The sequence below is a fragment of the Gopherus evgoodei genome, chromosome 6 (assembly GCF_007399415.2).
Source record: "Gopherus evgoodei ecotype Sinaloan lineage chromosome 6, rGopEvg1_v1.p, whole genome shotgun sequence".
NCBI lineage: Eukaryota > Metazoa > Chordata > Testudines > Testudinidae > Gopherus > Gopherus evgoodei.
In genome coordinates this window covers 86,882,268-86,897,939 of record NC_044327.1, presented here as the reverse complement: position 1 = coordinate 86,897,939, position 15,672 = coordinate 86,882,268, and the positions used below count along the sequence as shown (strand labels likewise).

General features: G+C 40.6%; 1 protein-coding gene across 6 annotated transcripts in view; it reads right to left on the bottom strand.

Annotated features, from left to right (window-relative positions):
- The window catches only part of FCHO2 (FCH and mu domain containing endocytic adaptor 2), a 245,273-nt gene that overhangs the window by 47,454 nt on the left and 182,147 nt on the right, over positions 1 to 15,672 (bottom strand). For all 6 annotated transcript variants that reach the window (XM_030567793.1, XM_030567794.1, XM_030567796.1 and 3 more), the window contains exons 12-15: positions 11,594 to 11,648; positions 5,456 to 5,634; positions 4,482 to 4,493; positions 1,832 to 1,856 (exon numbers count right to left, since the gene is read on the bottom strand). In XM_030567793.1, the coding sequence (XP_030423653.1) occupies positions 1,832 to 1,856; positions 4,482 to 4,493; positions 5,456 to 5,634; positions 11,594 to 11,648 (271 nt within the window). The remainder of the gene's footprint in view (positions 1 to 1,831; positions 1,857 to 4,481; positions 4,494 to 5,455; positions 5,635 to 11,593; positions 11,649 to 15,672) is intronic.

Here is a 15,672-nt window from a genome sequence, read left to right as displayed (position 1 = left end):
TTATTTATGCAATGTTATGAGTCAGCTCCTTCTAAAATACTTCCTAAAATATGCTTAACATACAAAAATGAAGGATGACTTTTGTCAGAAAGTCTTGGTCCTTTGAAAATGTGTCTTTATGGGACATAACATAGGTCAACTTCACTCTTTTGCAGTTTTAAGTCCCTACTGCGGCAGAAAAACACATTCATTTTTAGCAGATTTTACTGGTCATTTAAGTTTTCCAGGAAAAGAGGATTAAAGTGTGAAGATGAGACACTTCAAAACAAACATTTTAATTCTTTAGCATCTAGAAGACTAACAAGATAATACTAGTAAAAGGCTAGTTGCTATTTCCTGAAGCAAATACTACTCTGCCCCAAAATAAGGGCCATGTAATTTGCATTTTCTTTCAAAAGCTAATACTAATTAGCTATCATTGAACAGTATTATCATGCAGCATTTCAAATTTATTTTCTGACTACTTCACATCATGGCCTTCTTTAAGGTAATCTACACTGTGTACATGTCAGTGGAGGAATTGAACTCCTCAAAATGCATGGGAGTCTGATCTCACATCTTTATTAAACAGCACTCTAAAAAACAACGCCTTTCTGACGGACTGGAATCACCGCTATCATGGCTTCACCCAACCTTTCCTCCGTTGACTGGGATTCTCCATTTTAAGAGTGAACTCACACTGCTCCAGCCAGAATCCATCAAGGGGACAGCAGCTGCCACTCTTCCATGGCTGCTCAGTCAGTGCTTAGCCTGGTCTGCCTCCTCACTCACCAGGACTCCATCCTCTAAGTCCCTGCTCCTGCTGAGACTCAACAGTGTGGCTGGGAGTACACTTTTTGATCACGGGATGGACAAACTGCTGTTTTTTATGGAGTGGGAGAACAAAACATGGGATGAAGGAGAAAGTTTGACGGAAATAAGAGGAGGTTTTGGTTTGGGGATTTGGGACACTAAAATGGTTCTGGGGTTGGTGAAAGAGGAAGAATGTTATTTTAGGAGGTCCATGAGCTAGAGTACTCAGTACACAGGACTGACAAAAGAATGTTTTCAATGATGGCCCCTTCGCTCTGGAACTTATTCCACGTCATTGATCACAAACAGCACAAATCTATTAAACTTTGCAGGATGCTAGACTTTTGGGGAGAGCTAGGAAAGTAGATGCAATAAGATCTTTGAGTGGACCACAATCACTGCTTTGAAACACTGGCTGGTAATGTTCATTTAACATTTTTTTCTTCAAGTTTTAATACATCTGTTGGGTGGTTATTTTTTGTAAATTTATTTTTTATTAATTTTTAAGGTAATAATTGGAGATATACCAATCTCCTAGAACTGGAAGGGACCTTGAAAGGTCATTGAGTCCAGCCCCCTGCCTTCACTAGCAGGACAGAGTACTGATTTTGCTGCAGATCCCTAGGTGGCCCCCTCAAGGACTGAACTCTCAACCTTGGGTTTAGCAGGCCAATGCTCAAACCACTGAGCTATCCCTGCCCCCCCCACAATTGAAGATATACCTATCTCCTAGGACTGGAAGGGACCTTGAATCCAGCCCACTGCCTTCACTAGCAGGACCAAGTACTGATTTTGCTGCAGATCCCTAAGTGGCCCCCTCAAGGATTAAACTCACAACCCTGGGTTTAGCAGGCCACTGCTCAAACCACTGAGCTATCCCTCTCCCCGGCAACAAGAGCTGATGACAGGCATTTTTCTTGTATTTAAAATTCAAAAATAAAAATTGATCATAATCAAGAAATTAAATTTTCATGCTCAATATAAAGATTTTGATAAGAAAAATACCAAGTATACCCTAATAGTTAAAGTTAGCACTTACTAGGTGAATTCCTGTTCATTTGAGCCTAAAATAGAAATGAAAAGTAATACAAATAAACATTTTTTATTAACCATCTACTAGAGAACAAAAGGCACAAGTATTATTTAGCACGTACCCCCTCCCATTCATCAGTTTATTTTCAGTGCTGGGGAGACAGTGTAAAGCTCGGGGAGGGCACAGAACATGAGCAGGCTCCAGGTGAGCATAAGGCAAGCAGGAGAGGAGAACAGGGAACACTGGCAGAAGGTAAGGTGGCAGGAAAGGCTATTTGGAGTTTGAAGGTGGGAGTTGAAGCAAGGAAATTAACATGGAGGCTTGGGAAAAAAGAGTGAGCTGAGTTGGCAGCATGTCAGCAGTTGGCAGCTGAGGGAGAGATAGGGGTGAGTGGAAAAGAGCAACTGCTCCTACAAAGCTAGGGTTTGCAGCACTCCATGAATACAGTAAAAGTCAGCTAGCTGAAATGAGAGCAGTTCTGGTGCACCTTGAAAGAGTAAGTCTATATGTACGGCTGCATGTAGAGCACACATACCGCACACCCAGACAGCATGGGTATAAATAGCAGTGGTAGAGGGTGAGGTCTGGCTTGGGTGAATAGAGTTGAGAAAGTGCTCTGCATGTCTGAACCCCTTCAGTATATACCCTGCATGGTTCTCTATTCACCAAAGAAGTGCCTCTCACTATTTTTAGTTGTGTAGCGTCCTCCTACCAGAGCCTTGTATTGGCATGTGTAGCTACATGTGTAGTGCCTGTACTTTACATAATGCCGTAAGTGTAAACACAGACATACTGTGTATTGGAACCAAGGGGATATGGAACACATATAAACATGTTCTTAGGTATAGAAAGCTAAAAAGAAATAGTATTGAAATAATATTTTTTTAAAAAGTATACAGAATGACAAATGTAGAGCTTGAGAACTCTGCTGCTGAAGAGGAGGGGGGTGTGGTGGCCTGAGACTGCCCCAGCAGGGGCCGGTGTACCCGGCACAAGGGCTGCCTGAGCTGCCCCCAAGCCAGGTGCACTGGTCACTGCAGAAGTCACTGAGGGTCACGGAATCCATGACCTCTGACACAAACTTGCAGCCTTAACTATAACCCCAGATCTTTGCCAAAAATATTACCACCTAGCTAGTTATCCTCCCTTTTGTAGTAGTGCATTTGATTTTTAAATTTCCAAGTGAAGTACTTTGCACTTATCTTTACTGAATTTCATCTTGTTGAATTCAGATCAGTTCTTCAATCTGTCAAGGTAATTCTGAATTCTAATTCTGTCCTCCAAAGTGCATGCAATCCCTCTCCCAGCTTGGTGTCATTAACAAATTTTATAAGCACACACTACTCCATTATCCAAGTCATTAATGAAAATATTGAATAGTACAGGACCCAGATTGATCTGTGTAAGACCCCACTAGATATGCCCTTCCAGTTTGACAGCTAACCATTGATAACTACTCTTTGAGTACAGTATTTCAACTGATTATGCATCAATCTTACAATCAAGATGAATTTACTATATTTCCCTAGTTTTCTTATGAGAATGTCTTGTGGGATTGTGTCAAAAGTCTTATCAAAATCAAGATATGTTACATCTATTGCTTCCCCACATCCACTACGCCAGTAAACCTGTCAAAGAAGGAAAATTGGACTGGATTGGCATGATTTGTTATTGATAAATCCATTCTGGCTAGTCCTTATAATCCTATTATCCTTTACACACTTATAAACTGATTGTTTAATAATTTGTTCCAGTATCTTTCCAGGTATTAAAGTTAGGTTGACTGGCCTATGATTCCCTGGGTCCTCTTTATTCCTCTTTTTAAAGACACGTAACTATGCTTGCCCTTCTCCAGTCCTCTGGGACCTCAACTATTCTGCATGAGTTCCAAAAGATAATTGCTAATAGTTTTGAGATTGCTTTAGCTAGTTCCATAAGTACAATTTCATTGTATTTACTGCAAGTCTACTGATACTTGAATCAAAATGTGATAAAATACTTTGTATTGCTATAGTGCTGTGTATATTATTATTTTATATTTATTTTTCATGGGTGGACTCGGTCTTGGGGAGGTTAGCCCCTGGTCCGGCCTGCACCTTCTGCCCAACGCCCTGCACTCCCATAGAAGCCCAGAGGCCCCCCACCAGCACGCCGGGTGAGCAGCATAGTGCTCCTGGAGCGCCAGGAAGGTGGCACAGCCCATCCCCACCTCCTTCAAACCTGGAGCGTCAGGTGTTGTGCCCTGGAGCGCTGTCTGGGAAGTGCACCTCCCCCAGCCTCAGAACGCCAGGTGGTGAAGACTCCCTACTCCAACCCCCATTAGTCCCAGGGTGGAGAGAAGAGCCCCCTCCGCCCCCAGCATAGCGCTGGGAAGCAGGAAAGGGACTGGGGGTGGAGCGTGGGTGGGGCCACGCAAGACTGTTTGAGGAGGCTCAGCCTTCCCCTGCCTTTGATACCCGCCACCCATGCTTATTTTACAGAATGGATAAATTAAATGAGTTTCACAAGATCACACAGCAAGCGTTTGATAGATCCAGGAAAAGAATTCAGATCACTAGTCAGTCTTGTGCTTTAACCATCAGAACTTGCTTCCTCTCTTAAACAAGAATAATTTCATTTTTAGTTTAAAAATGGTTAAAAAAGATTTTGTACTTACAGGACTGTGTCTCTAGTATCAGTATGCGGAAGAAAAAGGGGAAAACATGATTAATATACCTATATAATAATAAGGCTGTAGGACTGACATTCTGCCTTTGTGTCATTCTGAAGCCTGCAGTGTCTACGGAGTCAGCATGAAGCAATGGAAACAGCTAGAAGCATGGTTGACTGCTCTTTTTGGTTAAAATATCACCAGATTCAATCATCACTGGGCTCTGTGGTTTTTTACAATCCAGTTTTTAAGTTCTTAGCCATTTTTAGTTTTTTTCCCCACGTTATGAATTGCATGGGTATGCCAGCACAGACTTACATTCTTATTTTTAAAAAACTAGGTGAATGTCAAATATTTGCTTTAATGTATATGCCTTTTTATTCTAACCTTCATTCTGCGCTGATATCACTTATAAAGTTCAACCGTAATGTTAATCCTAAATACAAAAGGATCACTCTAATATCTTAAGGAATAAAACACAGCTATCTGCAATGTAAAGTTATATATATCCCTAGTCTATCTTAGGGTTTTCTATAGTACTCATCCCCTTATCTTCGAAGCACTTACAATCCAATACAAATCTCATCTGTTAAAAAGAATCTCCAGCACATCGCAATTTAAACCCAAAACATGGATCCCAGAAGAGAGAGGTTATATCTGTAGAGGGCTTGGGGAGAAGATAATAGTTACTATTTTCCTTTCATTTGTTAAGGTTGCCCCCTGGAACACCTCTCACACCTGGAACTAACATCAATCCCAGAAACAAAGTGGTAATGAATATATATGCGAGAGAGACATGCTGCACTCAAAAACTGGAATTAAAATGGATGCTTGGTGCATCAGGAGTTAGACCCATCCTTCTCAGTAAAATCTGACCTTCCATAGAAAAGGGTAACATTAATAGTTAATGTGAAACAAAATGTAACGAACATATTAACTTGGTTCTCTGCTAAATGTAATATATGGAACAAATTACTCACAGATATTGCTGGAGAAAGAGTGATGTTCCCTATAGATACTTTTAATTCATCCAATGAAGCCATAGTGTAGTGAGAGCTATTATTTGGCTGTACAGGTTTGATTTCTACATGGAACCTCCTCGGTTCATCATCTTCAGAGTCAGAATCACTGGATGAGTAGAAATGGTTCTCTTTGATATGTTTTTCTCAGTTAAGGTAACTGATATTTTAGTGTCACCTATACAGTGAATAAATCAGTTTCTCATACACTGAGAACATGTACAACATATACACCTGCGGCAAGTAAACACTTTCATGCATAAAACTAACAGTTAAAAAAGTGTCTGACAATGGCTACTTGAAAACATCATCCACAGTTTGCCAACACTCATACTTTAAAGTTAAACTTTGATTCTTTCACCCTAAGCATCTAACAAATGCAGAAGATATGTTAATGCAACTTTACTGTTACGAATTTAAAATCACAAATGACCAGAATGGAAAAATTTAGGCTCTAGAGTAGTATTAATTTGTCAGCAGTGCAGGTTGGAGCATAAAATGGAGAATTAAGACTTCTGAGTTCTATCCCCAGCTGTGCTACCAACTCACTCTGTGACTACAGGCAACATATCAAACCTCTGACTCATTTCTGCCCCTCTGTAAAGAAGTTATTAAATAATACAGTAACTGGAATTCTTCAAGATATTTCTATTCCACTTTGATGTATATGTACTCCATGCATTTGAGATTGGAGTCTTTTGTCTAGCAATGTCCACTGGGTCTGTACATGTGCTCTGAGAGTGCTCATGCTCCTGTACTGAGGGAATAAAAGGTGATACACAACCAACTGCCCCTCAATTTATCCTCCACTGCAGAATCCAACTGTAGGACTCCGAAGAAGAGTGGGTTGAGGAATATGTGGACATCATCTCAAAGGATCTTTGTTACTGGACAGGAGTCATCAGGGCTGTCGCTTCTCCCCAGCTTCAAAGCATGCGCTGTCACACCCAGTCTCATGCCTGGTCTACACTGGGGGGGATCGATCTAAGTTATGCAATTTCAGCTACATTACTTAGATCTACTTACTTTGGTGTCCTCACTGTGGTAAGTCAACGGCTGATGCTCTGCCGTGGACTCTGCCTACACCTCTCTCCCTGGTGGAGTACTGGAGTTGAAGGGAGAGCGCTCAGCGGTCGATTCATCGTGTCTAAACTAGACATGATAAATCAACCCCCACTGGCAAATGTGACTGCCACAAAGAGGGAGGTCTTCATAGACAGGTGTAAGAGAGAACATCCCATGGGTACAAGACTCTCAAATTACTGAACATTTTGTATATATCTTTGTTGGGAAGAGTAATTCTCTATTGGAATCTACCAAGAATACATGACAGACACCAGCTATTGCTGCCCCATATATGCAAATATACTTTGTTAGACAACCACTGCTGAGTTCCTCCTCCTGCCTGTTGATCCAGTGGGTAATAAAGAAAAGCCCTCAGTCAAAAAGGTTTATTGTCATAGAGGGACTTAACTTTAGCCTTGACCTCAGGCTTCAGGGCTATCCCTCCCAGGAGTTTTTGGCACTCCAGCTCCTAGCAGCCTCCCAGCATCAGTCAGCTCTGCTCCCCTCCTGGAGCAGCAGCCATAGGGCTGCTTCCCTGAGCCCCTGGACCTTGCTCCAGGGACCCATCACAGGAGCTAGCTCCACTCCAGTGAAGCTTTTCATCCCCAAAGCTTAGCCTATCTCAGCCCTTCCTGCCCAGCAGCCTACTTACAGCCTTTTATAGACTCAGGTGTAGCCCAACCCCCTATAATTGGCTGGATTGGGCTCACCTGCTTTGGTCCAGGAGTGCTGGCCTTAATCTAGCCACAGGGACTAGTTACCTTGTGACAACAGGTAAATAACTTTTCTTTCTTCAAGTGCTAGTTCACATACATATTCCACTCTTGGTGATTCCCAAGCGGTGAATTAACTAAGGTGGTGGGTGCTCTAAGTCTTCACAATAGACTGCAGAACAACTCTGCCAAAGTAAGCGTCTGCTCCAGATGTCTAGTAAAGGTATGCATAAGAGCCCTAGGTGGCAACTTTACAGAGATCAGTTATGGGAATGCTTCTCAACAAAGCAGCTGAGGCTGACTGCAACCTACTGGAATGGGCTACAATACTGTCTGGTGGATCTAATTTAACTAGGTCATAGCAGAGCCTAATACACCCTGAATCCCATTTAAATAATCTTTGGAAGGACACAGGGTGGCCTTTCATCCTCTCGGCAAAGAATAGCAGCAGCCTAGGAGAGGACCTAAAAGGTTTCACTCACTGAAGTTAAAAGGCTAGGGTCCTGTGCTCGTGAAGGCTATGTAGCTTAGCTTCACCATGATTAGTATGGGGCTCAGGAAAAAATGTAGGTAGATGTATGACTTGATTTATATGGAAATCAAACACTTTTTTTAAATAGGAATTTAGGCTGTGTCCTAAGGAATACCTTAACACAGTGGAAAATAGTATGGGGGGGGGTTCCATTGTAAGAGCCCCCATCTCCCCCACCGTCCTAGCAAATGTGCCACAAAGAGGGAGGTCTTCATAGACAGGTGTAAGAGAGAACATCCCATGGGTACAAGACTCTCAAATTACTGAACATTTTGTATATATCTTTGTTGGGAAGAGTAACTCTCTATTGGAATCTGCCAAGAATACATGACAGGCACCAGCTACTGCTGCCCCATATATGCAAATATACATTGTTAGACAACCACTGCTGAGTTCCTCCTCCCTGCTCATGGCTTTTCATGGAGCTCCCAGTGTTTGCAGTACTCTCTTTCCTTGTTAGAGTGAACTGAGGAATTAGGATGTGTGTTAAGGTAGTTACATAGTTGCCCATTAGTATCCAATTCCCCCATTTTTGACAGGCTTTGGGTAATCTGAGGGGAAATTTTAATTCTTCATTTCCTTGTATTCGTTTCCCAATGGAATCTTCCTGGTACCATGGCTTTAGGATGTCACATCCAAAGGACCTTAGATTTAAATATTGTCCCTCTTGCAACATGGCAATTCCAGTTAACAATGGACACTAGATGTGTGTTTGTCTGGTGGGGAATCCCCCACAAATGTACTGTGTGCTAGTTCTTTTCAAAAAGGAGTTGAGAAACCAGGCTTAAAATGTTTCTTTTTGACCACTTCCATGCAAGCTGTCTGAGACAGAGTTCATCTGATATCCCTGTACATCTGCCTATTGTGTTGAGAAGCACCTCTGTGAGTTCAGCCCAAGTTGGCTCCAGGAGTCTACCGATCTTTAATTTCAGAGATACTGGTAGGATTGTCCCTGTTACGACCACTGAGGGAAAGGAACATCATTCTTCCTCTAAGAGCAGAAGCTAGTCTCCTCAAAAGACCTCCGTAAGAAGAGTTCAGTGCTATGATTCTATGGAAAGTTCAAAATCTCCCCTTTAATTCCAATCTAAGGAGATTCTATAGCCCAAGTTGGGCTCATGGCTCTACTGTTTAGCACCACGCATTGAACCTACCTTGTCAATGAACAATAGAAAGTCTGCAACCACTGAGGTGTCTGCAGCACCACATGTATTTGGCACTGGTTGCTCCCTCTCTCCATCATTGCCAATAACTGTATTGGTACCGAGCAAATTGTTACAGATTATTTCAATTCTGGCTACTCCTATGGGCTATAAATATATCCCCAATTTTAACAGCCCCATCTACTCAGTAACAATGAGATATACAGTACCAAAGGACCTCCAGGTTACAGAGGAAACTAAGTCCTCCCTTGCTATTGGTAGGGCTTCACATTCTACCAGCATGAGGGCCCACTGCCTCAGTGGTACCGACCTCCTCTTCAGTACTGAATGCTGCTGTGGGGTTACAATCTATAAGCTCTGACTCTGCAGCCCCTCCTTTGGCATTGAAATTTTCTTATTCCTATTCTAACTCCCAACGAAGTGGGGAAGGATCTCCCATCTACTTCCCTAGAGCCTCTTCATCCAAGTTTTATGGGTCAGAGAGGAAGTCTAATGTCTCCTACGCATTAGAGCAGCAGAGGCTATGAGGGTGACCATGTGCTCTGGTACCCTTCTCTTTGGGCCTCTACTCCTTTTCCTTATAATATTCCTTCACGGCCATATTGGAGCCCCAGATGTCCATATCAAGAGCATATCCTGAATGCATCACCTCACAGACAGAAGTACCGAAGGCAGAAAACAGTGCAGCTTCACGCAGCTCCTCAAGATACCTAGTTTCCAGATGAATTGTCCGTAGGTGTGTGGCATTTCTCCAAAAAGGGCCATATTTTTGGAGTTTAATGTATCTATCCCTACATCACCCACAACATACATAATTTGAAAGTTTATTTTATGTACATTTAGATGAGGTCTGATGGGGAGCTGTCAAGTGGTGCCATAAGCCTGTAGGTGAGGTGAAACAATGGTACCCAAAATGGGAAAGTGTCATTTTTTTGCACAGTTCCAGAAACTCAACAACATGACTATAACTATAGTTTTTACTGTTCAAGTTAAACACTACATTAAGGTGTTGAAATTATTGGCCAAAGCTACCAAATTACAACATATTAAAATTTTTTATTTGTTTTGGCATGGGAATGTATTTCCCCCCCCAGATATGAAGACGCTGTTTACAATGTGACAAAAATGGTGATCATCAACATTTTGCAATATATTCTTAATTGTCAAAGTTTCTCACAAATGAGAATAGTTTTATATATTTTCAATTTAAAATTGCTGACCAGATCAGTCTCGCACTGAAGACCATGCACAAGCAGTGGCAGATTACACAGTAGTTTGTACTGCATAGTAGGTAGATATAAATGTATGTGAATTCCTAATGTAATGCCTCTCCATTTGTAAGCTTCTGTACATACAGTGTGGCATCTAGTCTGCCAGGTAGAAGGTTTTAATTTGTAATTGCCTATCCATGCAGAACTAGCCTTTGAAACATTCTACAAACTAGCTTTTTAATTCAGAGACTCTTATGCGCAGGTCAATATTAGTGTTAGAAATAACAATACAGAGCTTCCTACTAGGCTTCAAACAAATGGCACTAACAAAAATGGCAATTGTAATACTATCATATAGCTCTAATTTAGCACAAGTCTGTATCCTTATATAAGATGAAAAATGGTGGTAGTAATGCTAGCAATACACTTGGGGAATTTTACCTCTACAGGGAAGTTATAGTATAAAAACGACATGGAGGACATAAGCTCCCTTACATTAAGCCCCACTTATACACTCCACACCCCTCCTGTATCCCAACCCCCTGCCCTGAGCTCCCTGCTGCACCCCAACCCTTGTGCACCCCAACCCCCTTCCCTGAGTCCCCTCATACACCCTGCACCCCTCCTCCGCCCCAATCCCTTGCCCTGAGCCCCTTCCTGCACACCCCACACTCCCTTCTGCACTCCAACCGCTTGCCCCAGCCCTGCATACAATTTCCCCACTCAGATGTGGCCCTCAGCCCAAAAAGTTTGCCCACCCCCATCTAACCTGTTCTTAAAAACCTTCAGTGATAGAGATTCCACAAGGCAGTATGTTATAGCACTTAACTACCCTGAGAGGTCCTTACTCCTGGGGGAATTCTTCACCACTGTGCACGTGTAGAATTCATGTCACCCACAGATTTCTTTGCTTCGCCATAGAAAAATGTCTTCTGACAGGGAAGCTGCAAGAGCAGTTACGCGCCCCTCACCAGCAGTGTGGGCACATCACTTTGGGTGCCCGGAGCAGTTGGTGAAGTAAATCACTGTGGGGGGCTGTGTCTCCAATTCTGTGCCAGGCTCAGCTGCTAGTCCGGGGCTGAGTCAGACCCCACTCTCAGGAACCTTGCCTGGCTGCAGGAAGCTGTGCACTCCCTCTTCTTGTCCCCACCACTACTCAGCTGTAGTGAGAGGGGTCACTGTACAGGGAACTGCTCTCTCGTCCCCCCAACCCCCCTATGTTCAGATTTCCCTTATAAGCAGACCCCTCTGGCAAGCCCCATCCCCCTGCACACTGAACACTCACCCCACCTAAGGCCCACCCCCTGCATCTGGAGCCCCCCCCCACACCAAGACCCCTCTGCCAAGCCCTGCCCCCAGACCCCCCTCCCTCCGACAATCCTACCCCAATATTTTTGCAATAGAAAAAAGGATATTCTGGCTTGCTTCTGGTTTAATACTGTACCCTTCGTCATCAACGTCAGGAATGTTCTAAAAAGAAAAAAAAATTATGGCACTGACAAACTCTTCTCTCTCTCTGAAATGTACAATCATAATAATGTATTTTTACTTGAAACTGTTGTACTTAGGAATTTAGACTTTGTTTGACACTATTGCCAGATTAAAATTACGGTATGACAGTTTGTGACACTTACCCATTATTATTAGGCAATTATTTCCAGTTACGCTCCATGGCTCAGAAATTCTCTGGTAGTTCAGATTTCACATTTCAAATAAGTGCCAATGAGTCTGGAGTTATCTGTGTAACTTCAACAAAATGCACTGTATACAGATTGACTTTATTTGCCTGCAGTGGTAACTCTAAAAGCACTTATTTTCCTGGCCCCACAGTTTTCAAATCTCTTGCCAATTTCCACTTCTATTCTTTCAGCTACATTATTTCAGGATCTCACACTCTAATTAGTATACAGACTGGTAAGTCAATACTTCAATAGAAGACTAAGAAAAATCTAGATGGTGCAGGATGTAATTTCTTCTTCATCAATCCTGTATCATTACTTTAACAAAAGATTTTCCTCTCATTAGTTTTGAAATATATGGATAAAATTTTAAAAAATGGGAAGCTCACATCAGGCTCTTGCACCCCTATCTAGGTACCAACATAAGAGTTTTCTGATTTTCAAAAATACTGAACACATAGCAGTTCCCAATGATTTAAGGTAAAATTGCTGGGTTTTCATCACTTATGCAGGACTAAAAAGAACACTTTAAGCATCTATTTTTAAAAAATTTAGCCACATAATTTTAACCCTATAAAATTATATTCAAAGAGCCTGCTAATTCAAGGAGAGGAGAAGAGCAGAAAGTTCCTTTAAGTCCACTAGTGACCTCTCCATGCAGATTTAATTTGTCTGTGAAGTGTTTAGACATTATACTGATAGGCATTATAGAAAACTTCAAGACAGGGAGATTTTTAAAATGTAGAAATCTGACCTCTTATAAATCCCTTATAAAAAAAAGAGTAATAGTCTTAGGATTAGGATGCTAAATTGTTTCTTTTAACAAGTTGAATGGTTACACACTTGGCTGAAATACAGAAAATCACGAGTAAAAGAGCATGAAACAAGAAAGTAGTTTATATATGACTGACTAAACAGGTATTAGAAGCTTGCTCCAAAAATTTTGAGGCAGGACTTAGACATTTTTTCCTCATCCTGAATCTTTTAAACTATCGATCCAAGACACATACCGGAAACTTCGTGATGGCAGAAAAGGAAGTGAACTTAATGGTTTGTTATAGAGAAACACTAGGGAAAAAAGTTATTTTCTAAATCAATTTTTCTATTTTTCTGCCCCCTCCCCTTTCTAATTAAAAGGGCAGGTGGTAGGAAGCAGTTGGGGGGGGGGGAAGACAGGGGGAGGATGGAGAATTAGTAGACCACAAACTTCCAGTAACATTTTTCAAGAAAAAGAAAAAAAGACTCCAGAATTCTTTCATAACCCATTTAAAGGCTGATAGTGAAGTCTGTCAGTTAAGAGTGCAAAGCAGCAAGAAGTCAGCCCAGGAAATCTGACATAAGCCTCTAAGAATACTTGCTACTTTCTTGGCAAAAAGCATAGGAGAGGATAATGCAGAGCAGCTGCAAACTCACTGCTGTAAAAGTAATTTTTAAAAAAAATTCCATCTGGGAAAATTGTCAAAGGGAGGGTCTGGACAGCAAAACAGTATTTCTTTGTACAGTTGAATATTAGTACAGTATTTATGCTTTATTACCTATTTCAGTAGTTTTCAATGTTATTCATAGGATTTCTTCAATTTAAATTGAATATTTGGTGGCTCTTACTAGTTGTTTACATCTTGTTTATCAATGTTTTCATGGTATGACCACTAAATCCTACCCCCAGTTATTTATGGGATTTTCTGGGTTTTCTTTTGGGCTCTCTTGTTCTCCAGTAGCTACCTCTGCCATGTTTACACCCGAAAACTGAACCAATCCTGACTGAACTAGTGAGATGATCAGTATATCCATAGCAGCAACACTTGCTTGTTCTCTGCACCACTGCAGATTTGCCCCATTGTCCACATTACAGCTGTTGGAAACAATTTCAGTTGCAGCACCCTCTTTATATTTTTCCCCACAGTTCACAGCAATACTTCCTAGAAGCACTGGATTCTGAGAAATTTCAAAAAGCTGCAGCTACATTATGGGTCAGCAGTAGGATGACTATCTGAACCATTTTCACACTAACACTATATTTGAACCAATACAAGCTGAAAGGGATTAGACTAAATTTATTTAGATGTGCTGAAATTAACTCCACTTCAAACAGTATTTGGCATGCACATAAACTGAAGCACTTGTGTGTGGATACGCTGTACTTTACAAGTGGGCTTTGGGGACCATATGGTTCTTAGAATGTACAAATCTGTCCAGTGTAGACAATGTCTTGGTTATCTATCTGGGGTCTTTAAGTGAATTCTCTGTAATATGTTCAACTTTCTGTACAGAACCATGTATATTTCATTTGAGAGTGCTGCAGCTTTTCTGGTTAGAGATCATTCCCTGTACTATCCACATTTATTTTAAGTTATCTGACACATGTTTCTCTAACAAAGGAGAATAAAAACATCACTATGAAATATTCCTGCAAGATATATAATTTCATTTCTGATGTGACCATCTTGACTATAATAAAGAACTACCAACAAATACATACACAGTCAAAATTGTCCAATTTCCCAAATCTAAATAAGGAGTATCAAAACTGTTGTGTGTGCATGTGCCAAGCGTCCTCATGCCTGCACTTGAAAATATGAATCTTTCTAACTCTACAGATAGTTTTGTTTTCAGTAGTTAATTTAAGAAGGAGCTTCTTGTATTACATTATTTACCCTGGAAATGGAGCAGTAGATGCAAGATTTGCCAAGTGAACATAGACCAATCAAATGGAAAAAAGCCCTGTTACTTTAAAGTTTCCAAGAGGCTACTAATGTGAAATAAAATGCAAAAGTAGAGCAATATATTCAAAAGCATCTCTTTAATGTTTAATTTCAGTAAATAGATCCCAGATCACCAAGAAGTCAGAGGCTGATTTTAAGAAGCTTTTTAGGTTTTCTAATTTTACTTTTCAATAAACAATAATTTTGTCCCAAAAGATGAGTATAAGATTACCTTGTTTATTTTTTCCTCAAAAGGACCAACATAGCTTCAGTGGTCACCTTAAAATATTTATTTGCCAATAGTTACCACATTCTCTGAGATACTACAGTTTTTTCCCTATACTTAAAATATGAAATAATGTAGTAAATATGCAGCATCTGGTGGTAAATGTTTACATTTTAATGGCATCCAGTATATTAAAATGTTACTTTTAGCCTCACCTTTTACAATTTTATTTTGATTGACAGAGCCTCATCTCATAGCAATCAAGGCATGGATTGAAAGAAGCCTGGGCATAAGTAGTCAATACTCTTTCTCCATTGCCCTCCCCCTCCAAAAAAAAAAAAAAAAAAAAAAAAAAAAAAAAGGTTGAGAGAGGCAAAATAGATTGAGGAAAGTTTCAGAACTAAAAGGATGTAGCAATGGTCATTTAATTGCCTAAATTTGCTACCAGTTACCATTTCCTTAAGTCTAGTACATTCAATCAGTTATTATGATAAGAATTCCTGTGCAAATATTAATCAACAGTTTTTGATACTGCCAATAAAACCGAGAGAAATTTTTACATCCACAAAAGAAGCATCAGATCAAAAATCTGTGTACATGTCAAATTTTAATTTCAAAAAGACTTAAAACGTGGGAAAAATTGTCATATGAATGTTTTGCATTGCTGCCCATCACACAATATAATGAAATTCAAAAACATTTTCCTATATATGATATATCATATAATGTGTTCATCAAACTTAAAGTTTTTAAAACTAAACTCTTGTTTGTTCTTCCTTTACTGGGGTAGTGTTTGTCTCTTAGGTTTGTATTTATACAGCTCCCTTGGTTTTGGCATTTGGGTATAACCACAATTTGAATATTAAACAATAGCTTTTCCAGTTCAC